This window comes from Hyla sarda, chromosome 4 (genome assembly GCF_029499605.1).
Source record: "Hyla sarda isolate aHylSar1 chromosome 4, aHylSar1.hap1, whole genome shotgun sequence".
Lineage (NCBI taxonomy): Eukaryota > Metazoa > Chordata > Amphibia > Anura > Hylidae > Hyla > Hyla sarda.
This window is the reverse complement of record NC_079192.1, coordinates 289,762,877-289,790,177: the sequence shown is the minus strand read 5'-3', so window position 1 is coordinate 289,790,177 and position 27,301 is coordinate 289,762,877. Positions and strand designations below refer to the sequence as shown.

Below are 27,301 nucleotides of genomic sequence, written 5' to 3'. Positions count from 1 at the left end.
TTAAATCAGATGTCAGACTAGTGCTTTAGGAGTAAAGTGGACCCTGAATACACCACCTAGAAGCAACCTAGCTATCGCTTTCCCTATTACAGCAGGAGCAGCTTCTCTGTCCCTCCACTTTCTAAGCCTGCAGCATGCCGAATGAAGGTAAAATGCGTTCGTGCAGGAGGTAGGAGGGTCTAGAAGGGAGGGACTGCTGCTGATTGGCTGTAATGTGTCTGCTGACTCTGACTCACACGGTCAAAGTTTACCGCAATGTTAAAGTATAGGGGGAGAATCGAACTTCACATATGTTCGCCCGGCGATGCAAATGCAAACATGCTAAGTTCGCCGGCGAACAATTCGCGACATCTCTACCGATATATTTATACTCTAAAACTGGACTGACACTAAACATTTATAGTTATATATATATATATGTGGTATCCCGGTACAGGACTTGGTCCTGTCCCTTTGTCTGTAGTCCCCTCAGCCAGAGTCCCTCCAAGCTAGTAGGGCTCTCCTGGAGGGCTAACCCCTAGTCACCTCTTGATAATGTGTATAACTGTATATATCCATATATTTTATTATAGTATGTCTATGTATTGGACCTTAGAGGTAATGTGCCTTTAAATAATTGTGTTATGGTAAGGTTCAAGGACCTTTGGGTCAAGTGACATACCCATAGTTCCTTGGGTCAGGACTGACAGGTTTGCAGGACCAATGAGCTTTGTCCCACCCCCTTACTATATAAGGGGCTGCTGCCACAAATTCTACCTCTTGTTCCTGGCACTTAAAGAAAGCACATCTCAGCACAATCATCAATCCAAGCTAGGCCTGAAGCCTTATCTTCCGCAGCCACTAAACCGTGAGTTATCAGTAGCACAGTGGCTAGCAAACCTAAGCTCATTAACCTCAGAAGTCCCAGCAAACCTGTGAGGAGCCTGTACCACGGTCCTCTGCTAAAAAACTGCTATGTTACCTGCAGTTGCATAAAATATACAGTAAAGTTTATTCCGTTTTTCTTCATCTTCTGCTGTGGACATACATTTATTCCTCCCTATCGTTTTTGGGAAGGTTTGCGGTAGGACCATTGCACTGAGGAAATCGCACCCTGACATCACAACAATTAAGGGTTGATCCTATACCCTACTCTACCACTCTGCAACACCCCAGACACCATAACCCCTCCAGGCTACCACATATATCTGCCTGTAGTTATTTATGCAACACGTAATGCTGAATAAGAAAATGTTCAACAAAAACATGTAGTATTTAGCATGAATCCATTGTGTGTCTATCAAAGTCTAAAGTAGATTTAAAAGGGTACTCCGGAGGAAAACATTTTTTTTTTAAATCAATTGGTGACATATTTGTAAATTACTTCTTTTAAAATAATCTTAATCCTTCCAGTACTTATCAGCTGCTGTATAATATAGAGGAATTTATTTTATTTTTGAATTTCCTTTCTGTCTGACCACAGTGCTCTCTGCTGACACCTCTGTCCATGTAAGAAACTGTAAAGAGCAGGAACAATTTCCCATAGCAAACCTCTCCTACTCTGGACAGTTCCTGACATGGACTGAGGTGTCAGCAGAGAGCACTGTGGACAGACAGAAAAGAAATTCAAAAATAAATTAACTTCCTCGGTGTTATACAGAAGCTGATAAGTGCTGGAAGGATTAAGATTTTTAAATTAAAATAATTTACAAATCTGTTTAACTTTCTGGCACCAGTTTGAAAAAAAAATGTTTTTCACCCCTTTAACCCCTTAAGGACGCAGATTTTTTTTTAGTTTTTGCATTTTCATTTTTTCCTCCTTACCTTTTAAAAATCATAACCCTTTAAATTTTGCAACTAAAAATCCATATGATGGCTTATTTTTTGCGCCACCAATTCCACTTTGCAGTGACTTTAGTCATTTTACCCAAAAATCCACGGCGAAACGGAAAAAAAATCATTGTGCGACAAAATCGAAGAAAAAACGCCATTTTGTAACTTTTGGGGGTTCCGTTTTTAGGCAGTGCATATTTCGGTAAAAATGACACCTTATCATTATTCTGTAGGTCCATACGGTTAAAATGGTACCCTACTTATATAGGTTTAATTTTGTCGTACTTCTGGAAAAAATCATAACTACATGCAGGAAAATGTAAACGTTTAAAAATGTCCTCTTCTGACCCCTATAACTTTTTTATTTTTCCACCTACAGGGCGGTATGAGGGCTCATTTTTTGCGTCGTGATCTGAAGTTTTTATTGGTGTAATTTTTGTTTTGATGTGACTTTTTGATCACTTTTTATTTATTTTTTAATGGTATAAAAATTGACCAAAAATATGCTTTTTTGGACTTTTGATTTTTTTTACTTGTACTCCATTGATCGTGTGGTTTAGCTAATGATATATTTTTATAGATCGGACATTTATGCATACATTTAGGCGATACCACGTATGTTTATTTTTATTTACACTGTTTTATTTTTTGAATGGGAAAAGGGGGGTGATTCAAACTTTTATTAGGGAAGGGGTTAAATGATCTTTATTAACACTTTTTTTTACACTTTTTTTTTGCAGTGTTATAGCTCCCATAGGGACCTATAACACTGCACACACTGATCTTTTACACAGATCACTGGCATGTATTAACACGCCTGTGATCAGTGTTATCAGCGCTTGACTGCTCCTGCCTGGATCTCAGGCACGGAGCAGTCATTCGCTGATCGGACACCGAAGAGGCAGGTAAGGGCCCTCCCGGTGTCCTGTAAGCTATGGTCCCGAACAGCCCGATTGAGCAGCCGGGATACTTTCACTTTCACTTCAGATGCAGCGGTCAGCTTTGATCGCCGCATCTGAAGGGTTAATACAGGGCATCACCCCGATCGGTGATGTCCTGTATTAGCTGCGGGTCCCGGCCGCTGATCACCTCCGGGACCGACCCGATATGACGCGGGGTATACGTCCTTTGTTGTTAAGGGGTTAAAGGGGGTATTCTAAGCATGCCATAAATGTGTGAAAGGTTTGCCCTACCTCTTAGACCCTCATACAACAAGATATGGAGTCTGATTACTCCCACTCACTGATTCCCAGCTACTGCATGCTTCATTGAGTTCAATAGAAAAATAGCCATGCCTACTTGTGGCCCTGCTATGAAATGTAGCAGGAGGAGCCAAGTAGATTAATAAATAATTAACTGTGCATGACTCAGCTTTCTTCCTCACTCTGCTGACTCAGCCTGGGAGCCCTGCTCTGTAACCCTTTGCTCTCTGGTTTCATGCTGTACACATAAACATGTACACTTAATGATTATTGGAGACTATTGCACTCTACTTCCAAAAACAATATTGTGAGTGCATAACTTACATCTTCCTATGTGATTCATGTGTGTCATCCTTAGGCAGTCCTGTAATGCCAGGACTTATAGTTCTGTAGTTGTTGGAGGTACAGTGTTTTGATAACTCTTTTTTTGCAGCAGTGTTGCCTTCAGCTGTGTGCCTACAGCTTTTTCAAAACTACAACTCCCAGCATGCCCAGACATCCTTTGACTGTCCATGCACGCTTGGAGTTGTAGGTTTGCAACAGCTGGAGGCACGTTTGGTAAAACTGTGTTACAGCAGTGTTGCTGCAAGCTATGTTCCTCCTGCAGCCTTGTCAATCAGCCATCTCATGTCCATGACCCTTGAACACGCTCATGCTTCTGTGGGACTCATCATTGTCCCAGGAGGTAGGAGGGACCCCTAGTGGTGGGATTTTCAAAGGCAGTTTTTTGTTGTTTTTTTTTTTTAATTTTTTTTTATAAAATGTGAATTTTGTTAAAGAAGTATATTAGGAAAACTATTGTTTTGCCAAGATGTACAACATATAAAAAGTATTTACACTTGACTGTGCCCATTTAAGTACCATGTATTGAAACAGTCTGGCATAGTAAATATTTGGCCCTCCTATTATTATACAGCCATTAGTTCACAATGTCACTTCGTTCATGTATGAATAAATGTGGACAAAGCCAATATTTGTTATCTCTGATGATTTACCTGTTTTTTTTTCCAACATGGCCAGTATTTAAGTATGTTACTTTTGGCATTTTCACTGCAATATAGGGCCAATACAGCACAATACCCATCTCTGAACTTTTCATACTGTAGCTGTTGTCATTTAATGGTTTCACTAGTTGTTTTAATATTTTACAAAATGAGAAAAACAATTACCACACAGTCATGTACATTTCCAGTCTATTGCTCCTTTGAAGATGCTTAAGTCTTTTATTTTTCACCTACTTTTCCTCTTTATGAAGAGCTTGAATTTGTTTAATGTTGTTCTTGCCCAGCATTTCAGTTTAATGGTTATCCTTGTATGCTTTAGTTATAAAACAATAAGATTATATGCAAAGCATTATGTATTGTGCAAATGACTGCCTGTTTCACCCCTTTGTGTTAAAGACATTGTTCATATTTTCAATCTAGCTTGCGGTCTGTGATTTCTCTAGCGAAGAACTATTGCTATGTTTTTTTGAAGCATGTTTGTATTCTCAGAGGTTACTCTTCAATCTCAGGCTTGCTTTGACTGTGCCTGCTACAAAGCGAATCTGAATTCTTTGTGCTCCAACTAAGAAACAAATTTAGCATTGAAATTTTTTTTAACATTTTTACTCATCCATGTATTTATATTCTTGGAAGGACAGCATGATATTCTTATCCTACTACAGCTGTGAATCATTTTATGTATGCTTTTAGTGTTCAACAAATGCATAAAGATTATACAAATACTAAGCTGTGCTAGCGATGTATATCCTCAAAAGTAGCAGATTCTGTGCAAATATGTGGGACTTGTAAGGATATACCCTGCTCCCGCCAAGATGTAGAGAAGGCGGCATGGAGGGGCGGGAAGGGGGAGTGGCTTTCACTGAAATAGTTGCTTTAAATTTTACGACTATGGTTATGGATCTATAAAAGTACATCAATAATGTTTGCTTTCTACTGCTGGATCTTCTTAGTTTGTCAAGGTGGCTCTATATATACATTTATAGATATTTCATGAACCACGATGTTGGGAGGATTAGAAGTAAATATTGGGGATGGGAAAGGGCTTCTAGTTGCTAAATTGTTAACACTTTTAAAGGAGGCAAGAAAAATAGAGAGAGGAAAAATTTGTACTTCCTTGAGATGTTAGGAAAAGAGAGGAGAGAGGTTGATGAGAAGAGGAGCAAAAGTGTGAATTTGGTATTAAATATATGTATTTATGTTTAAATATATATATGAATATATAAATTTTTGGTAAAGAGAAATTTTCATCCCCTTTTTTGTGTTGTTGTGGTGGGAGTTGCGGTTGTGGTTGTTGTTGTGGTTATTGTTGCTGTTATTTTGTTTTGTTTAGTGGTTGTTGTGTCGTCGTTTGAAGCAGTATCCCTCTCCCTCCCCCAAATCTCTTATGGATAAGATTTATAAAAGGAGAGAGGGGATGGATTAAAAAGAAAAACAATGGAATAATGATGATTTAACAACGAGGATATCTCTGTATCCTTGCACCCGGTAAAATCGGAAGTGTGTTATATACCCATCTGGTGATGAAATTGGGACAATCAGAGACTGGAGACTGGTCACCGGGAGGGCTCGGCCTTGCAAGTCGGGGAAAGGGAACTATCAGGTGACTAAGGAAGTGAAGGAAAGGAGACAAAAGATAAAAGGTGGAAAATGAAAGAAACAAGAACGAGTGGAGAGATGGGGAGAGAGGAGGAAAGTAGAGGAAAAGAGAAGAAAGAGAAAAAGACTGAAGAAGGGGGTCTTTGTTGTTTTTTTTATTTTTTATTTTTTTGGTTCTTCTCTCGTTTATATTTCTATCTCTCAGTGGTAGTTTTTTTAGAAAATGGGGAAAGGAAAAAGAAAATTAAAATCAAAAGAAAATAGGATGTGGGTCCAAGGGAAAGAAGGAAAATGTGTTCAAAACAATGAATGTTACGAATAAGGATTTTTAAGGATTAAGAGGGGTGGGGGCAAGGGGTGCGGATAAATTATAGTAAATATATATATATATATATATATATATATATATATATATATATTTATATACATATATAAATCCAGATAGGAAGACAGCACCAGTCCCAGCTCCTATGCTCGTGACCATCTGGGTAACCAGTCCAGAATCACAACATCCATACGGTATAGGTCAAAAAGTAAGCGGACTCCCATATGCAAAAAGGCTGTGGTCTTTATTTAGGTCATCATTAGGTCATATATAGATGTATATTCTGTAACAATAAGAAAGGATAATGTTTTATTATAAGTTGTAAAGTTGTTGATGGATTAATAAAGAAAAAAAAATGCCTCTCTATAAAATGAGTTTTTTCCCAAAATACTGTACCCTTTTAGGACTGTCCCTTTTCAACTACCAAAATCTTTTTTTCACTATTTACATGTGTAAATGCTAAGATTTATTTTGGCAGGGAAAAGGCCTAGACTTCCCTATTGCTTTTTAACTTTACTGTGTACCACAGGAGCATTAGGTTTACCCAAACTATTACGCTATCATGAGGCTGTCCTCTTAGACCAACTACGATCCTGGCTTTCCCCCTCACTCTGCCCCCTCTGTCTTGCCCTTCTCTCTACATGAATTGCTTTATGTGACAATAATTAAATCTTATCTCTCTATGTTATTATTGCCTACAGTTCAAACCACTTTAAAAGATTGGAGGAACTATTATGGACATTTATCAATGGGTTTAGTCAGGTTTTCTTTACTATAATTGTCGCAAAATTGTCGCAACTGCGACTACGCGATTTTTCGTGCAACATTTTGCCTGGAAAGCGAGAAAAGCAAGTTTTCCAAAAATTAACTACGTAGTAATAATTTTTAAATGAACTACAGGGTAGTCAGGTATTTACTAAATGCGACAGTCGCAACTGCGCAAAAAAAAGGGTTAAAAATTGACTAAATTTACTCCAGCTCAAACATGGAGCAGAAAAAGCTACTACCAAAGTAAAAAAGGAAAAATTGCTTACGTGAAAGAAAATTATCAACAGGCTGAAACCAGTTGATAAATAAGTCGCACATAAGCAAAAAAAAAGTAAGGAAAAAATTACAAAAAAAAGAATACATAAGCAAACATTGATAAATGTCCCTCTATGTTTTTACTGACCATAATAAGCACCTTTCCTATTCCCCTTATTGCATTGGCACCACTAGTCCTTGACCTGGAGTTTTCTCTTTGGAATAACAAAAATGCATCCTTTCTTTGAGATCCATTTGCTGGTGGCATTTTTAAAACCTTTGGAGCCTTATGTGCAGAGTTTGAACTTCCATTTACTGAGGTTTTTAAGTTTCCTGGGCCTCAATCTCTTGTTGAGCCCTTAGATACCTATATTTCTCAAAGGGATAAAGGTGTTTCATTATTTTTCATTTCCTCCCCTCTAGCAAAATCTGATCTTCCACATATCCTTAGATGGGAGAAATACATTAACTGTTTGTTTCATTTATCACAGTGGCTTTTTACTCAATCTGAAGCTGTCAAAAACTCTTCTGGTTCCAGGAATCACAAAATATAGCATACATTGCTATACCGATGATATAATACCCCATATAAGCTGTCTAAAATGTTCTCCACCTGCTTAGACTGTTGCTGGAGGGATTATCAGAAAACAGATACCCTTTTACGTGGATTCTGGGAACGCCCAAAATGAAACAGGTTATTCAGGAAAAGAAGAACAGAGCTGATTTTTTTCCCCTAAAAATAGATCCACACCTGTCCATAGGTTGTGTGTGGGAATACAACTTGGCTCCATTCACTTTAATTGAACTGAGCTGCGTTTTTTACACCTACATGATTTGTTCTATGACTAGGAATGAATTTAATCCCTCCATCCTTCAGGACACCCTTTTACCATATTTTGAATACTATAACATTCTCTACTGCCCAACATTGGAAGAGTTCCTGGTTTACAATTATTAAAAGGAATTTGTTCATAAAGTTCATTTGTATTTCAGATATGAATATATGTTTGCCCATTGTGGGCATGCTGTATAAGAATTCCTTTCATGCTGAGGAAGTTGGAAGTTGTCCAAATATGCAGCTCCAGCGACTACATCATTGATCCGAATCACTAACAATATATCAAACTAGTTGCAAAATATACCAATTGGAACCAAACTGTAGTGCTGGTTATGGTTCATTCTTTTGTTAATTTTTCTCTTCAATTCTTAAACTTTTTCTTGTCCAAATGTGGTATTCAATATGCAGATCTCGCATTGCCTCTCTCAGTACTGCCTATGTTACCTAGAAGTGCAATTACTTGTTTCTGTGCTGACACTTGTCATACCACTAATATATGTGGTTTGTTTGAGTCATATTGTTTAGAAAGAAAATACTTAAAATAAAACTGAAAATTTGGAGACTATTTAGTATGTTACTTCAATTTGCATTTAGGAAACAAATCAACAATAAAAAAAACATCAGACAATGATATTCTGTTTATACCCTATACTTTCTAACCTACAGAATTTAAGTCAGCAGGAAATAATAATTTAGTGAACTCAAAACATATTTGTTCATCATACCGTATTTTCTGTCGTATAAGATTACTTTTTAACCATAAAATGTAATCAAAAGTCGGGGGTCGTCTTATACGCCGGGTGCTAGAGTCCGCCGGGACTCCCGGGGGTATGGATTATCTATACCCCCGGGCGTCCCGGCCGAGATTAACATCCCCTGTCACATTTGGGACACCCCTGTCTCCCCAAAAATCTTTTCGGGACACAAGGATGTCCCGGTTAACTTTCTGCGGCCCTGTGTTAACGTTAAAAATGCTGGGGCCGCTTGGAAGTTGCGCACGCAGGGACGTCACTGATGTCCCGTGTGTACGCCCATAGCAACAGCAGAGTGGAGCGGAGCAGCGAGTACATGAAGGCATGCTCTATAGGCAATAGCAGTAGATCGTGACCCTGGATTGGAGGAGCAGTGGTTGGAGCACTGAAGTGGGGCAGTACACAGACATACAGCCTACAGCCATACACTGTATATGGCTTAAGGCTGTATGTCTGTGGGGTCGTCTGCCTACCTAATGTGGGGGGAACTATACTGGCAACCTAATGTGGGCGAACTACAACCTAATGTGTGGGAACTACAACCTAATGTGGGGGAACTATACTGCCAAACTAATGTTGGGGAACTACAACATAATGTGGGGGAACTACAACCTATTGTGGGGGGAACTATACTGCAAGCCTAATGTGGGGGGGAACTATACTGCCAGCCTAATGCATGGGAACTACAACCAAATGTGGGGGGACTATACTGCCAACCTAATGTGGGGGAACTAAAACCTAATGTGCGGGAACTATACTGCTATCCTAATTTGGGGGAACTATACTGACAACCTAATGTGGGGGGGGGGGGGGGAAACAATGCTGCCAACCTAATGTGGGGGAACTATGCTGACAACCTAATGTGGAGGGAACAATACTGCCAACCTAATGTGGGGGAACTATCCTGACAACCTAATGTGGGGGAACAATGCTGACAACCTAATGTGGGGGAACTATGCTGACAACCTAGTGTGGGGGAACAATGGTAACGTACCGTATCGCAGTAGAGGGGTAGTCTTATACGGTGAGTATATTCCTAACTCTATATTTTAACTGTAAAAGTTGGGGGTCGTCTTATACGTCCAGTCGTCTTATACGCCAGAAAATACAGTACCTTTTTTCTGTGTTTTTCTACAAAGGTACTATATTTACATTCATACATCAGTTCAGAAGTAGTTAAAACTTAAAACATTATACATTCTTTTACATGAACTGTATTTCTTCTTTGGAAGGGGCAATTATGGCTTTTGCAGCCCCTTGACAAATTGTACTTCTGTACTGTAGATCTCAACATCTTTACTCTTGTTTTTCATAAAACATTCAATGAATTATTTATTTATTTATTTACGTTGGCATAACCCAATTAAAAATATTAAACATCTGATGTGAAAAGCCACATCTGCTAGTTAATATTTATGTTATGACAACTGGGTCAGCAGGTTGTAGCATTGATATAGGTGGCATTGTTTATTCAGGCATTATGTGCAATATTCATACCCTAGCCTTTCATAATTATACTTCAGGGGCAATGCTGCCTGGCAAGTCATTTAACAGAAATTGTCCTCACAGCCAGTAGTGCTTTGTGCAATGAAAGGTATGGCATCTGCTCCCTAATTATTCATGTTCTTTACAAGCCGGGAATCGATCATAAAAGAAAAATGTACCTGTTCTTCCACAGCATCCGGAGATTTTGCATCTAGGTCAACTGTATGGATGAGCAAAGCCGGGGCATGTGTTTTTTTTATTTTTATAGTTTGTTACAACTGTTGGGAAGAGAAAACTATAGCTCTAGATATACATTCTTTTGAGTCTGTAAAGCTGTTTTCCCAACTTGTTGATGAATCCTTTGAAGTTTGCAATGTTATAAAACAATGATCTGGTATTATCTAGGGTGCAACATGTTTCATGAGAAGGAATAAAATGAATTTATCTAGGGGCTTTGTTAGCTGTGCTTACTTGTGTGTCAAGCAACCCCAGTCAGCATGGCTCTGAAGCTGCCTGCTTCTCCGCTATAACTTACAGACTATTGCGCTGAAGACAATTAACTTTAATGTGTCCTGTTCTAGAGAATTGACTAAATAAGCCACTTAAAAAATATCCTTGCAGATACTAATTAAATATCACACACTGACATTTCTACAAGACGTAGTCTGGGTAACTAATAGCACATCTCTGTACATCATAATACTAGATAATATACAGCTTCATATAATTATTGTCCCTATAGAAACTGTAACTAGTAAGGAAGACTGTTAAAGGATGCTATTGTGTGTCAGCAATATATTCTGCCTACACTAATTACCGTGTTTTTCAGACTATTAGGTGCAATTTTTCATCTAAAATCCATGAAGTGATCTGCTGGTGCATCTAATAGTCCAGATGCTGTCAGCAGGAGACAAGAGAACCTAAGTTCCATGTTAGTCCAAAGTCCTGGCTGTGCATTGCATACAGATTATCTGTATTATCTGCCCACTGTACAGGCACATCTTACACACAAATTTCTGTAAGCATAGACACTGACAAATGTTTGTTCTACCAGGCCCTTCTACCACTGTATCCCCTCGCGATTCCCATTCCTGCCTTCACACATACACATACAGCAGAGTGAGGATTTCCCAAACTTCTTTCTCCTCTTTCTTTCTCCTTCTTTCTCCTCCTTGCGTGGCTCCTTGTATATGACTGCTATAATCTGCACTTTGATCGGGACACCTATCAGGCTATCCGCAGCGCTAATACGCCCACAAACTGTTACAGTGGGCATTTACTCAGGAGCCTCCAGCGCTCCCAAAAGTGGGAAGCCTATTGGCTGAATTTGTGTGAGGGGCGTGAGTATCTCCGCCCCCCCCCCCCCCCCCCCCCCACACGTCCAGGCGAAGCGTCTAGTAGAGATAGGTAGGGGCGGGGGTATATAACGCCCCTGCTCCTACGGGAGGGGCGTTCGGGATGTCCGTCGGACGCCACGAGTTCTGCACTGCCAGCTGATCAGCTGACTATTCGAGTCAGCTGACCGGAACCGATAGAGTGAGCGGCAGCGAGAGAGGGGTAAGTGGCTGGGACTGATCGGGGGTTGTGTAGCTTCGTTATCCTGGCTCCGGCGGTAAGCTGGAGACCGAGGGGACCCCCAATCAGCCCGGTCCTGGTCAATCATGTACCGCACTTTTGTAAATGGCCGGCTACTGCCACGCTGCGCAAACGGAACATGGGCCGTTCATTCACACAGGGATGTCAGGAGCAGTGCCACGCCACGAGTTGTCAGGAGCAGTGCAGGGTTGTTGGCCAGCAGGCAATTCCACAGCTAACCTATACCTTGCTGGATTAAGCCTGCCTGCCCCCCCCCCCCCCCCCTGTCCATAGCTGATGGGGAGGTGGGGAATCCTTGGGGTCACAGTGGATGTCTTTGGCGCCGGTACTGTTTGTGGGGACACGCTACAAGTCACGGCACTCAGGGATTCCCCCTCCTCTCAAACATAGTTGGCTCCCTCCTACCCTGACATGTCGTTTTAATTTAGTATAAATAAGCTCAGTACATTAGTTTAATTTCAAGGTAATTTCATACAGTCCACCCGGTTCATTTTCAGGCTTCATCTGCTTAAGCTAATTTACATTATATCGCTTTCTGCGCAGGGGTGAATGCATTTATCATATCATCTGACTGTCATCATGCATTTTGTGTGTACGTCTATACTATGTATTCTCCAAGCTTGGTGCGTTCATTTATACTATGCATTCTTCAGCATTTGTTGCATGCTCTGGGCAGTGCTGCCTTCATGCATAACATTTTTCTGTCAGTTCCTCCACAGCATTACACCATTTGTTCACTGTTGGCATTTGCCGTGCATTCACTCATGTGTTGTCACTCACTTGTGTTGATGTTATTTCCGTCATGAGCGTAGGGGGCTACTGACGTACGTATCACCATACTCCAGTACATAGTTGTTCCTTCACAAATCTTATGTAGCAGTGACAATTATAACAAGATACGGATGTCCCATGCGGGTGCTTCAACATAATTGCTGTGCACACATTACACAAGTCATCGCACGCATGCACCATGATGTAGTTATACCACACACATACACCATGAAATAGTTATACCACACACATACACCACGATATAGTTATACCACATACAGGCACCATGATATAGTTATACCACATACATACACCACGATATAGTTATAGCACACTTAAAATAAATAAATAAATAAATAAATAAATACATCCATCTCGCTCAAGCCATCTAAGATAGCCACATCAGGGCACACACTTACGGACGCATACCACAAACAGAGGATGCAACTAATCAAATTCAATGCATTACCGTGACAAGCATGTGGCATGGTGTCATATTGTTTAACCCGTTCATGGCATTCATACTGTTCATACATTCATGGCATTCATACTGTTCACACGCTCATGGCATTCATACTGTTCACACGCCCATGGCATTCATGCTGTTCACACGCTCATGGCATTCATACTATTCACACGCTCATGGCATTCATACTGTTCACACGCTCATGGCATTCATGCTGTTCACACGCTCATGGCATTCATACTGTTCACACGCTCATACTGTACAGGCACTCACAGCATTTACACTGTCCATACGCTCACATCAGTAATACTGTTCACACGCTCATGGCTTTCTTTTCACTCATGGCTTGTATAGTGTCCATACGCTCTTGGCGTTATACTGTTCATACGCTCACAGCATTTCACCCGATTCACACGCTCAATTGCTTATACTGTCCTCACGTTTATGGCATTTATACTGTGTATACGCTCTTGGCTTACTGTACACACAATCATAACATTTCGTGCTCTTGACATTCAAACTATCAAGTCTTTTATACCGCACGCATCCATACTGTCCTACCGGACATCCATACTGTTATGATCAGGACTTCTACACTGTTTCCTGCTGTTCATACATGGCATTCACACCGTTCTTACATTCATGACATTCCATGTACATGCTGTGGAACACCCACTGGGCGGGCGCACATAGTATTCATGCTGTTCTACGCTTATGCCCCTGCTATTGCTCGCTCCGTTATGGCATTCATGCTGTTCGTATGCTCAAGGTTTTTTACAGTCTGTATGTCATGGCTATACGTTGTTAGGTGCTCATGGTATTCATTCACTCAAGGAACATACTGTCGATATGATGGTGGCATTCATACTGGTCGTGAGACATAGTAGTTATACTGTCGTTACGCTCGTGCCAGTTATACTCTGCATAGGCTTATGGCATTCATTCTCCTCATACGTACCTGGCATTCATACCGATTGCATGCTTATAGTCTTCATACTGTTCGGGTTTCACACGCTTGGGGCTTCAGACGGTTCAGACACATAGTTTATACTGGTTCATATGTTGTGGCGTTACGGTCTTCACGCTCATGGCATTCATACTGTCCATTGCCCATGGTATTATACTGTGGTACGTTCATAGCTTTCACACTGCCATTCGCTCGTGGAATTTGTACTGGGAATTTGTTGACTTTATACCATTCCCGCGCTCATAGCATGTACACTGTTCACACGTTCTTGGCATCACACGGCTCACACGCTCTTTTGTTCACACGTTCATTGCATTATATGGCACATGCATCCTTTGCGGTTGGTGCTACGCACGCGCTCCTGGCTTTGTGTTTCATGCCCATGGCAGTGGTGCTGCATGTGTGCTTGTGGCATCGGTGCTGTTCGGATGCTCACACGCTCATAGTAGTACTATGCACAGTGATCGGCATCTATGCTCTGTATACATTTACATAATTATTAGGTAAATGTGCTCGTTGAATACGGCTCATACACTCATAGTCATACCATGCACATGCTACAGCACTTACACGGTACACACGGTCATAGCTTATACGGCACTTCACGCATCTCGGTACACATGTCCATAGCTTTACATGGTACATACGCTCATAGCATGCTGTGTTATACATTTGTAGTATTCACGTTATGTAACCACACAGCATTCTCTCAGGGCATACATACTTAAATATAATACGATAATGTAAGTTCGATTGCAGCATGATACACAGGTCATCAGTTTGGTTCGGTTACACACAGATGTCGATGCTAGAATTTACAGGCATACTCCTGACGGTCCCGTCACATCGATACATTCAACAATACACTCTCCCTACTATAGCCGTCACCCTGCGCTGGTGTTAGACGTTGTAAGCGCGCACGTGTCTTCCACACATCTGTTAGTTCACCGGAAGTTCCGAATACAACAACTTTCTAATGGTGTGATGTACGCCACCAAGACAGTCTCACTCATTGCCACCACACAGTTAGTATCATGGGTATACACCACCATGCGGTTATACTGGTTTTCCGCAGCTGATAGGTCATACAGGTTACTGAAGTAGTTGCACCCTGGTAGTCACCAAGTCAGTATCACGATTACATGTTAGCACTATACGCTAGCATCTGATAGTCAGCCTATTCAATAAGTTGTTGCAGACACGTCTCAAGCAATAACATCATGACACATAAGCGGTTTCTCAACATACGATACACCTTCAGAGCAACATCATCTCGACAGACAGGTGATTGTTACCCATTATGCTTGCCACGTCCGCAGGGTTCGGTATCACATAGTTAGTTGCTACTTCAGAGCAAGAACTATACGACTCAGGTGGTTGGTTTACCTGTTATGCCTGCTACGTCTGCAGGGGTCGTCATGACGTAAATAATTGCTACTGACACATATTCAGAGCAATAACTATACGACACATAGGTGGTGGTTTACCCGCTATGTCTGCACGTCTGCAGGGGGAGGCACTACACAAGTTATTGTTACTGACACATCTCAGAGCAATAATATTTCGACATGTAGGTGGTTGTTTACCCGTTATACCTGCCACGTCTGCAGTGGGAGGCACCATGCAGGTTATTGTTACTGACTCATCTTCAGAGCAATAACATTACGACACACAGGTGGTTGTTTACCCTTTATGCCTGCCACGTCTGCAGGGGGAGGCACCACACAGGTTATTGCTACTGACACATCTTCAGAGCAATAACTATACGACACATAGGTGGTTGTTTACCCGTTATGCCTGCCACGTCTGCAGGGGGAGGCACCATGCAGGTTATTGTTACTGACTCATCTTCAGAGCAATAACATTACGACACACAGGTGGTTGTTTACCCTTTATGCCTGCCACGTCTGCAGGGGGAGGCACCACGCAGGTTATTGTTACTGACACATCTTCAGAGCAATAACATCTCGAGTCATAGGCTGTTGTATACCCGATATACCTGCCACATCTGCAGAGGGATGCACCATGTAATCGTTGATACTGACACGTCTTCAGAGCAACAACCATGCTTCACAGGCTGTTGTATACCCGTTCTACCTGCCACGTCTGCAGGGGAGGGCACTGCGCAATTGTTATTACTGACATGTCTTCCGAACAACTACATCACGGCACGTAGGTGCTTGTGTACGCTTCATACCTGCCACGCCTGCAGGAGCATACACTGCGAAGGTATTGTCACGGACACGTTTTCACAGAAATAATTTCATGACACACAGGTGGTTGCAAAGAACGGAAATATAATAAATCAGATAAAATTAAAAAGCCTCGGGTCCATAGCCACAATGGTTGCGCAGGATCTGACACATCCATAGTCACGATGGTACGCGGGATCTGTTTAGTCCACAGGCATGATGGTTCACGTATAGAACCCTAGCGTCTATGGGCATGTAGGTTGCGCGGGGACTGGTCATGTCTAGTGGCATGTTGGCCATGTAAGGGTCGGTAAATCGCAGCGGGGCGTCACTCCCAAGATCACTGAGTGGGCAGCTTATCAGTTGAAGGTATGGTTTAGTCAGGCAAGTTGCCTATTCGAGGGTAGTTGACTACAAGAGATATGGCTCCACAAGGTTATCATCCCCAGGTCAGTCAGGTAGCATGCTGTGTGTCATTTTCTAACAGTTTATTTTTGCCCCCTTTTATTTCTACCAGGTTCATTTTTGCCCACTAAAGGCGTGCCCTCCATCGCGGTAATTGGGCACAAATCTGACTGTTAGGTTTAGTGTAATGTTTCCATAAAAGTACGTATGTATTACTATAACCACGAGCACGAGTGTGAAGCCCCGAACACAAGTGGGAAGCCTATTGGCTGAATTTGTGTGAGGGGCGTGAGTATCTCCGCCCCCCCCCCCCACCACCACACGTCCAGGCGGGGCGTCTATTAGAGATAGGTAGGGGCGGGGGTATATAACGCCCCTGCTTCTACGGGAGGGGCGTTCGGGAAGTCCGTCGGACCCCTCCCAACCCTCCCTCTTTTTTTCAAACAATCACTACAGGGCATGCCCACTAAAGGCGTGCCCTCCGTCACGGTCATTGGGCACAAATCTGACTGTTAGGTTTAGTGTAATGTTTCCTTAAAGGTACATATGTATTACTATAACCACGAGCACGAGTGTGAAGCCCCGAATACAACTGCTATTTGACTCTGTTTATCCACTAGCCCGAATATATTCTATTCTATTAAATTCAAGACTTTTTAACAATCTATTTCCCGCAACAGTGCAAATTTTATGTATCTTTTATGTACCATACATGTCTTAATATTATTTTAATATATTTTGTTCAGTCTGTGGCAAGGGCCTTGCCCAGACTATAGAACATCATTGAGACTATTATTCAATAAATACAATTTATTTATTTACGTTTTAGACACTTCTTCTTATTCCTTCTATTTTTCCTGCTTCTCATATACCTAGTAGGACTGCATTTTTTTCTGTTTTACTAAATATTCTTTTGGCACAAAGGTAGATGCAACGCAGTATCCTCAGTTTAGGCTTTCTTACTACTATATTTGCGTTGAGCTCCCCCCCCCCCCTTTTTTTTATATTTGTGTACACTCCTTGTATATGACCATCCATTTTACTCAGTCCAATTTCAGTCCAAATTAAGTGAAAGACAACCTTAGTAATGGTCTGGCATAAGGTGAGGTAAGGGGGCCAGGCTTGCACCGTGTATTGAATCACGCTAAAATCTTATTGCAGTTTTTCCTTATATGGTATGTTTTTTGAGGCTTCGCAGTCCGATCTTGAAATTGACTTTTGCCAAACAATACTGCCGCTCTTCCTTTATGAACCAGACTCCCATGATATTGATAAAGTCTGGTGGTATGGAGAAGGTAAAAGAGCTGCTGGGGGCCAGAGCCTACTCTCCAAAGAGCATGCATGGCTTCCCCCTTCTCATAGTTAACTTTTGCTCCAGATCTTGACTCTTTTTGTGCTATTGCCCCTTAATAGACTTCTCAACAGTGAACTAGCACCCTGCTCTGTACTGAAGAGGGGCATTGCATTTCCTTTCTTTACAGGGATTCAAATAATACCAAAGTAGAAATCCCTTTGTTGTGCACAAAACTACCAGGTCCTTCTCTAGGCATAGGTCTGGGTATCCTTTTTGACTGAAATACACCTTCAAGTACACCTAAATGTCCTTAGAAATGTTCAGAACAATTGTTTACATAGAAAAGAGTCTACAGTGTGCGTATGAGCTAAGCAGCAGAATGATTCCACCCACAATAACATTCATTCAGACTATAGGATACATCTGGCTCTAAGATGCACCCAGTTTCTTTAGCACATTATCTCTATATTGCCTTAAAATAAAAAACAACACAGTTTTCAATAATGGATGGACAGATAGATAGATTTAAAAAAAAAATGTAAAAAAGCAGCACAACCAAAAACAATGAAAGAAAAGTGTCTGGTGCAAAGCAGCTTCTAGAGTCCTGACCGATGATGACTCCACATTGACTATAGCAAAAGGATCTCAAAGCAGCACAAAGTCCAGTTTAAGGTGCAAAAAAGTGCATTTATTCCATGATAGAAAAACAAGTGTTTCAAAAAAGCAGCAATGTTTCAACTGGCTCACCCAGTCATTATCAAGCAGTACACAAATGTGATCAAACCAAAAATATATAAGGGTATGAATCAGGTACCAATTGTGAACAACAAACAAATTTAATACTCATAAAGTGCATATAATCTTCATATTACAGTACAATGTTACATATTCATATTCCAGTGACATACAATTCTCGTAAACTAAGTGCTTCAGTGCATAATATTAGTGCCATAATTAGAAATGAGCGAACTTTTGAAAAATTTGATTCAGTCGATTCGCCAAATTTTCCGAAAAAATTTGGTCCAATCCGAATTTATTTGTGGCGAATCTATATAAAAAAACCGCTTCTTCTGGCCTATGGAGAGCCTCAATAGGGGTGTAGAACACTTTGTTTTGTTCTAACACGCATATGGAGTGTGCTGAGGTAGTAAATATTACTGTTATTCAGAATAACATGCAGATTACAGGCATCGCTTTTAGAATCACTGCCACAGAGCGGCACAATGACAGAGCCTGGAGGTGGCATCAGTATGAGGAGACCATATAGTGGCTGAATGACACAGCGTGGAGGTGTTGGCAGTATGAGGAGACCATATGGTGCCTAAATGACACAGCTTAAAGGTGTTGGCAGCATGAGGAAACCATATAGTGGCTGAATGACACAGCTTGGATGTGGCTGAAGAATGAGGAGACCATAGAGTGGCTGAATGACACAGCATGGAGGTGTTTGCAGCACGAGGAGACCATATAGTGGTTGAATGACACAGCATGGAGGTGTTGGCAGCATAATGAGACCATAAAGTTGCTGAATGACACAGCCTGGAGCTGGCATCAGCATGAGTAGACACTAGGGCTTCACAATCTCTAAGATTAATCTCTTAAAGACGCATGGCATACCTGTACGCCTTGCGCTCGGTCCCGGTATACAACGCGGGGTCCGCCGTGACCCTTGCGTCATACCGGATTGGTCCCGGTGGCTAATGAGAGCACACTATTAGCCCATGATAGGACCATGGGCTAATAGCGCGCGGCACCGATCGTTGTGCCGCGCACTATTAACCCTTTTGACACAGCAATCAAAGTGATCACGTCTAAAATGAAAGTAAAAGCTTCCCGGCAGCTCAGTCGGGCTGACTGGAACCATCGTGATAAAATGTCCCGATCAGCTAGCAAATGATGTCTCCCTCACCTGTCTCCGTCGTCTCCAATCGGCGATTGATTGCTCCAAGCCTGAGATTCTGGCTTGAGCAATCGACCTCCTTTAACACTGATCAATGCAAAGCTATGGCTTTGCAGTGATCAGTGTAAAAGATCAGTGTGTGCAGTGTTATATGGGAGCTATAACACTGCAAAGAAAAAGTGAAAAAAAAGTTAATAAAGCTAATTTAACCCCTTCCCTAATAAAAGTTTGAATCACCCCCTTTTCCCATAAATAAAAAAACAGTTTAAATAAAATTAAGAAAAAACATATGTGGTATCGCCATGTGCGGAAATGTCCGAATTATAAAAATATATAATTAATTAAACCGCACGGTCAATGGCATATGTGCTAAAAAAAATTCCAAAGTCCATAATAGCGTATTTTTGATCACTTTTTACATCATGAAAAAATATATATAAAGCGATCAAAAAGTCCGATCAATACAAAAATGGTACCAATAAAAACTTCAGATCACAGCGCAAAAAATGAGCCCTCATACCAGCCCATACAAAAGAAAAAAAAAGTTATAGGGATCAGAAGATGACATTTTTAAATGTATACATTTTCCTGCATGTAGTTATGATTTTTTTCAGAAGTACGACAAAATCAAACCTATATAAGTAGGGTATAATTTTAACTGTATGGACCTACAGAATAAAGATAAGGTGTCATTTTTATTGAAAAATGCACTTCGTAGAAACAAAAGCCCCCAAAAGTTACAACATGGAAGATTGAAGAATGAAGATTTATGGTAGCTATAGCTACCATAAAAATGTTTAGGCCCAGACCCAGCAGCATGAGTAAACCATATATTGGCTGAAAGACACAGCCTGGAGGTGGCTAAAGCATGAGGAGACATTGAAATTTAAGATACTTACAATGACAGAGCCTTGATGTGGCATCAGTATGAGGAGACCATATAGTGGCTGAATGACTGCCTGGAGTTTGTTGCAGCATGGGGAGACCATATAGTGTCTGAATGGCACAGTCTGGAGTTGGCAGCAGCATGAGTAGAAACTGGGGCTTCACAATCCCTAAGATTAAAAGATGAATTTTTAAATTTAAATTGAAGATTTATGGTAGCTAGTGCCCAGCAGCATCAGTAAACACTATATTGGCAGAATGAGGTGGCTAAATCATGAGAAGACCTATAGTGTCTGAATGGCACAGCCTGGAGTTGGCAGAAGCACTAGGAGACCATTGAAATTTAAGATTTTAAATTTAAGATTTTAAAATTTTAATTTAAGATTTTAAAATTAAATGTAAGAATTTTAAATTTAAATTGAGGATTTTAAAATTGAAATTTTAACTCCCAAGTTTTAGTGCCCCAGGCTCCGGCGTGTGGGGACCATTGAAATTTAAGATTTTTAAATTTAAGATATTTAAATTGAGGATTTTTAAATTGAAACTTTAATTCCCAAGTTTTAGTGTCCTGGAACCCGGCGTGTGGGTTCAAAGGACCAAATCAAACAAGGAGTCATATGACAGCACAATGACAGAGCCTGGAGGTGGCATCAGTATGAGGAGACAATGACTGCCTGGAGTTTGTGGCAGCATGGGGAGACCATATAGTGTCTGAATGGCACAGCCTGGAGTTGTCTGAAGCATGAGGAGACCATATAGTGGCTGAATGGCACAGCCTGGAGTTTATGGCAGCATGAGAAGACCATATAGCGGCTGAATTGCACAGCCTGGAGTTGGCTGAAGCATGAGGAGACCATATCGTGGCTGAATGAGACAGCCTGGAGGTGGCAGCAGCATCAGGAGTCCTGAAAGTGACCATAATGCAGGGGAATTTCTGAAACTGGGGACCAACACCTTAATTTTGTTTTGCTGTATCCATGGCAGCACAATGAGAGAGCCTGGAGGTGGTAGCATCAGCATGAGGAGACCATAGGGAAGAACAATTAGAGAGCCTGGAGGTGGCAGCATCAGCATGAAGAGACCAAAGAGCAGCACAATTAGAGAGCCTGGAGGTGGCAGCATCAACATGAGGTGACCATATGGCGGCACAATGACAGTGCCTGGAGGTGGTAGCATCAGCATGAGGAGACCATATGGTGGCACAATGACAGATCGTGGAGGCGGAAGCATCAGCAAGAGGAGACCATAGAGCAGTATAATTAGAGAGCTTGGAGGTGGCAGCAATAGCATGAGGAGACCATATGGTGGCTCAATGACAGAGCCTGGAGGTGGTAGCATCAGCATGAGGAGACCATAGAGCAGCATAATTAGAGAGCTTGGAGGTGGCAGAAATAGCATGAGGAGACCATATGGTGGCTCAATGACAGAGCATGGAGGTGGTAGCATCAGCATGAGACCATATGGCAGCACAATGACAGAGCCTTGAGGTGGTAGCATTAGCATGAGGAGACCAAAGAGCAGCACAATGGCAGAGCCTTGAGGTGGCAGCAGCAGCATGAGGGCCACGCCAACTGAGGGTTGAGTCTGAGGAACCCACCGAATGTTGACTGGGGGTGTCTGATGTCACTTGGGATGAAGTGGATGATCGAGTGAACCGATCAATCATGGCTGCTGGGTTGCTGGTCGAGACACGACTGCTAGCTGACTCTGGGAACTCAGACCTCTCGCTGCGACTCCTGCTGCCACACACCCCAGCTCGCTGCGAACTCTGCCTCTGCATGATGAATTTAGGCCTCTGCCACTCAACTGTGCACATCCTGGCACTACTCTGCGTGACATATTTATTGCATATAGTGTTGGGCGCGAATATTCGCATTTCAAATTTTTATCGCAAATATCGGAAATTCGCGAATTTGCAAATATTGCGAATATATTTGCTATATATTCAAAATTACAAATATTAACTTTTTTCCGCATATTCGCATATACGAATATTCGCATATGTGAATATTCGCATTTGTGAATATTCGCATATTCCTTCTTTTCACTTGTGGGCCAATTAGAATGATGCAAATACACTTGTCAGAGGTTATCATCAACATCCCTAGCAACCAATAGTACAGTTGCCAGCCCCCTCACTGTTTACCTCCTAGAATACGCGGATATTCACATATGCAAATATTTGCATATGCGAATATATCGAATACGCGAAATTCGCAAATATAAGATGAATATTCGTCTATATATTCGCGAAATATCGCAAATTTGAATATGGGCAATGCAGCTCATCATTAATTGCATATATGAGGGGAGTATAATACACTTCCCTACGCTTAAAACAGTATTTGTCTACAACAGCAGCAGGTGTGTACTATTGGCTGTCCTTTCACAGTAAATAGGTCATTGACAGATTAACAGGTACAAAATAGTACACTATTTAGATGTAGGTATGTGTTATGCACTTATAAGGGCAGAAAAATACGATACAGTGGAGTTAAAAAAGTATCTGAGTACAAAACCAGCTGGTGAGTACTTTTGCCTGGACTATCACAGTATCTAGGCCCTTGACAGATTAACAGGTATAAAATAGTACACTACTTAGATGTAGGTATGTGGTATGCACTTATGAGGGCAGAAAAATGCTGTACAGGACGCTTAAAAAACATTATTTTAGTAAAATTCCGGCCAGTGATTACTTTTGCGTGGACTTTCACAGTATCTAGGCCCTTGACAGATTAACAGGTACAAAATAGTACACTACTTAGATGTACGTATGTGGTATGCACTTATGAGGGCAGAGAAATGTGCTATAGTACGCTTAATAAACGTACTGGAGTAAAACCTCAGCCGGTGATTACTTTTGGCTGTCCTTTCACAGTATATAGGCCAGAAAAATGTGCTACAGTACACTTAAAAAAATATCTTAGTACAACACCAGTCGGTGAATACTTTTGCCTGGACTTTCACAGTATCTAGGCCCTTGGCAGATTAACAGGTACAAAATAGTACATTATTTAGATATAGGTATGTGATATGCACTTATGAGGGCAGAAAAATGCGCTACAGTACACTTAAAAAGTATCTGAGTACAACACCAGCCAGTGACTAGTTTTGCCTGGACTTTCACAGTATGTAGGCCCTTGACAGATTAACAGGTACAAAATAGTAAATGGTATGCACTTATGAGGGCAGAAAAAAAAACGTACAGTATGCTTAAAAATTTTTTTTTTAGTTAAACACCAGCAGTTGATTACTTTTGCCAGGACTTTCACAGTATCTAGGCCCCTGACAGATTAACAGGTAAAAAATAGTACACTACTTAGATGTACGTATGTGGTATGGTCATTTAGTATGACTGGTGTGTCTCCTATGCCCCGAGCAGCTTGCCTCCACTGTCACACATAGCACCATAGTGAGTGCGTGCATGCGCACTAGAATGTACCCCACGCTAACATGGCTATGGAGTGTAGTTTCATACATCTGGTGAGTTTTTATCTTGAATCCCCTCCTCCTATGATTGATTTATTAATTACCTGTGTGCACATTATGTGTTTTATCAGCAGAGTACTTTTTATAATTATGGCACTAATATTATGCACCTAAGCACTTTGTTTATGAGAATTGTATGTCACTGGAATATGAATATGTAACATTGTACTGTAATGTGAAGATTATATGCAGTATTATATTTGTTTGTGTGGTTTGATCACATATGTGTACTGCTTGATAATGACTGAGTGAGGCAGTTGAAACGTTGCTGCTTTTTTGAAACACTTGTTTTTCTATCATGGAATAATGGCACTTTTTTGCACTTTTTACTGGACTGTGTGCTGCGGTGAGATCCTTTTGCTATAGATAGATAGATAGACAGACAGATACATTTAAACCAAATAAAACTAATGGTACTAATGGTATCTAAATTTTGCACTGTAGCTATAAGAATTCAGTACAAAAAGTAGCACTCTTCTCTCCAGTAGTGTTCATAAGCAAAGAACAGCAAGAAGCCTTGGTAGCTATGGAGACTATATTGAGGAAAGTTTCTTATTAACCAGCAGGGTTTTATGGCCAGTTGTTTATACACAATTTGGAAGATAATTAAGTAGAAACAATGAGGGAGATTTCTAAAACCTGTCCAGAGGAAAAGTTGCTGAGTTGCCCATAGCAACCAATCAGATCATTTCTTTCATTTTTGAAAAGGCCTCTGAAAAAGGAAAGAAGCCATCTGACTGGTTGCTATGGGCAACTCAGCAACTTTTCCTCTGGACAGGTTTTAATAAATCTCCCCCAAATAGTGTAGAACAAAATATTATGTGTTAACTTAGTTTTACTGCAGCCACAGGTGTCGATAAGATACATGAATCATCATTAGTGATTGCACCATAACTATATAATGTATACTATGGCCTTGGGATATAGTGTGAACCTAGTCTAAAAGTTAAGCAAATATACTTCATATATCAATGTATCACAGTATCAAGATCTCTGCTAATTGTCATTCAAATGGAACCTTTATTTCCTTCAAGTGGATAATAATCTATAGAGGTCGACATACAGGACTTATTACGGTACGGTTATTGAAGCTGTGTCTTTTAACAAGCCGCTTACTTGTCATATGACCATTTTAATCTACTGGAAATGCATTAAAGGAATAAAGTTCCTTTTTAAAAACTGCATGCAGGGATCATCAAAACATGAAAAACTGAAACAGAGAATATTGCGAAACTGTATAACTTTTCATTATCCAACTGGAAATACTGATCAGTGCTATGCATATGCATAGCACTGATCAATGATATCGGCGTTCTACTTCTCTGGACCAGAAAAAAGCATTGCAGCAGATGACTGGGAGCAGGAAAGAGAAGCTCTGGTGGCCATCTTGATTTATAATAACCCCAATTGAACCGCAGGCAGTCTGATCAACCCCAAGCCCCCCCCGCCGGCTGAGCTCGCATATACTTCAGATGCCATATCGGCATTGATCTATGCATCTGAAGGGTTGATGGTGGGCATAAGTGTGATTGTTAATGTCCACCATTATGGTTGAGTCCACAGCTGCTGATAGCAGCCATAGTTCACATACTATGTAGTGAGCGCATCTCCTGCGCTTGCTTTTGTAGCCGTGCCATCAATGTATTGTGTTGTATGCGGAGTTACTCACTAAAGTGCAATATTTTTATGGTGCGTGTCCTTAACAGTGATGAGCAGCAGGGGCCATATTCGAATTTGCGATATTTCACGAATATATTGACGGTTATTCTTCCTATGTTCACGAAATTCGCATATTCAGTATGTTCATTCACTTATTTTTTTCCATGTGAAAATTCGCATGGAAAATTTGCATGGAAAAATTGCATAAAAATTTGCATGTGAAAAAAAAAATAAAAAGACCTATGTGATAGACCCATGAGATAGACCCCTATTTGCATGGAAAATTAGCATAAAAATTCACATAAAAATTTACACTTACACATTTATATGAATATTCGTAATTGCGAATATATAGCACTATATTCTAAATATTCGTGAAATCGCGAAGTACCGGTATTCGAAATTTGCATGACAAATATTGGTGCTCAACACTAGTCCTTAAAGGGTCAAATTATCTCAAGGTTCCTTAATTTAAAAATAGGTTTTTAAAACCAGACAACCCCTTTAACATACAATTATTGGACAAGACAAGTATAAGAAAATGTCATAGTATTCTGAATGTTTTCCTGAAACTGCATAAACTATTCTGCAAAACCATAGAAAGTGACAGGTTACACTGAATCCAAACATTTAATGGGAACAGCCAGTGAATTTCCAGGTTATTGCAGGGATTTCATGTGACTACACAGCAACTTATTTTCTGCATGTGCTGTATAAAATGTCTTATTAATATTGGATTGTGTCCTCACAATTCAGAGATATCAGAAAATGGTGTTATAAATGTGCTAGTTTTTGTATCACAAAAAAAAATGCAAACCTCAGGGTTGTATAAAATATTAATGGGCTGGAATTTTATGTGATGTGTTTACTTGTTTTGTCTTGTTATACATCTGAAACAAAATCCACCAAGGAATTGTTGAATGTCATGCACATAAATTAAAATATTAACATATGACAGAAAGGTCATGGGTAATATGATAAAAAGACAAGACTAAATTATTGGCTTGCTGTAATTTCCATGCACCTAAATAAATGCGCTAGGTGTCTATTCATATCCTGGCTACTACCAACGGGTTCACATGAAATTAACAATTGTTTACATGTGGTATTTATGTAATATTATTTTCTGTTTGTTTCCTCAGAATGTTGTACAGTCACAATTTAAAGAGAAAATAACACCACTTTTTGCTCACCTGGTGATCGGGAGAGAAATACAAGACGAAGACTTGCGCAGTCTGTTTTTTGGGGATTATATCATTTCCAAAAATGCTGAGAAGTCTGGGAAGTTTTATAATGAAATCATGGATATTGATGAGTTAAAAAATGTAAGTATGCCTCATTGTCATGGTTTCACACAACCTGATTTCTTTTGGCTAACCGGTATTTCCAAAAACATGAAGGATTGTTCCAAAGCAAATATTCAGTATTTTCATTGCTGTTCGTGTACAATACTTTTCTCAGTCAACATAAAAGGACACAATTGTAGCGTATACCACTAATAATTTAAAGATATATTCTGATCTGTGAGTAAAAAGTGTTCTAAACAAAGGACCGGCTTTCCAGGCTCATGTAAGATGGCTTCCCACATATTTGTGCAGAAAAATAAATAAAGAACAGGAATTCAAAAGAGATTAGAAAAA

The 27,301-nt window shown here is 40.6% G+C and overlaps 1 protein-coding gene across 1 annotated transcript in view; it reads left to right on the top strand.

Moving 5' to 3' along the window:
- Positions 1 to 27,301, top strand: part of LOC130369339 (dynein axonemal heavy chain 3-like) — a 919,716-nt gene that overhangs the window by 445,661 nt on the left and 446,754 nt on the right. Inside the window, exon 24 of the mRNA XM_056574479.1 lies at positions 26,804 to 26,986. Coding sequence (XP_056430454.1) covers positions 26,804 to 26,986 — 183 coding nt within the window. The remainder of the gene's footprint in view (positions 1 to 26,803; positions 26,987 to 27,301) is intronic.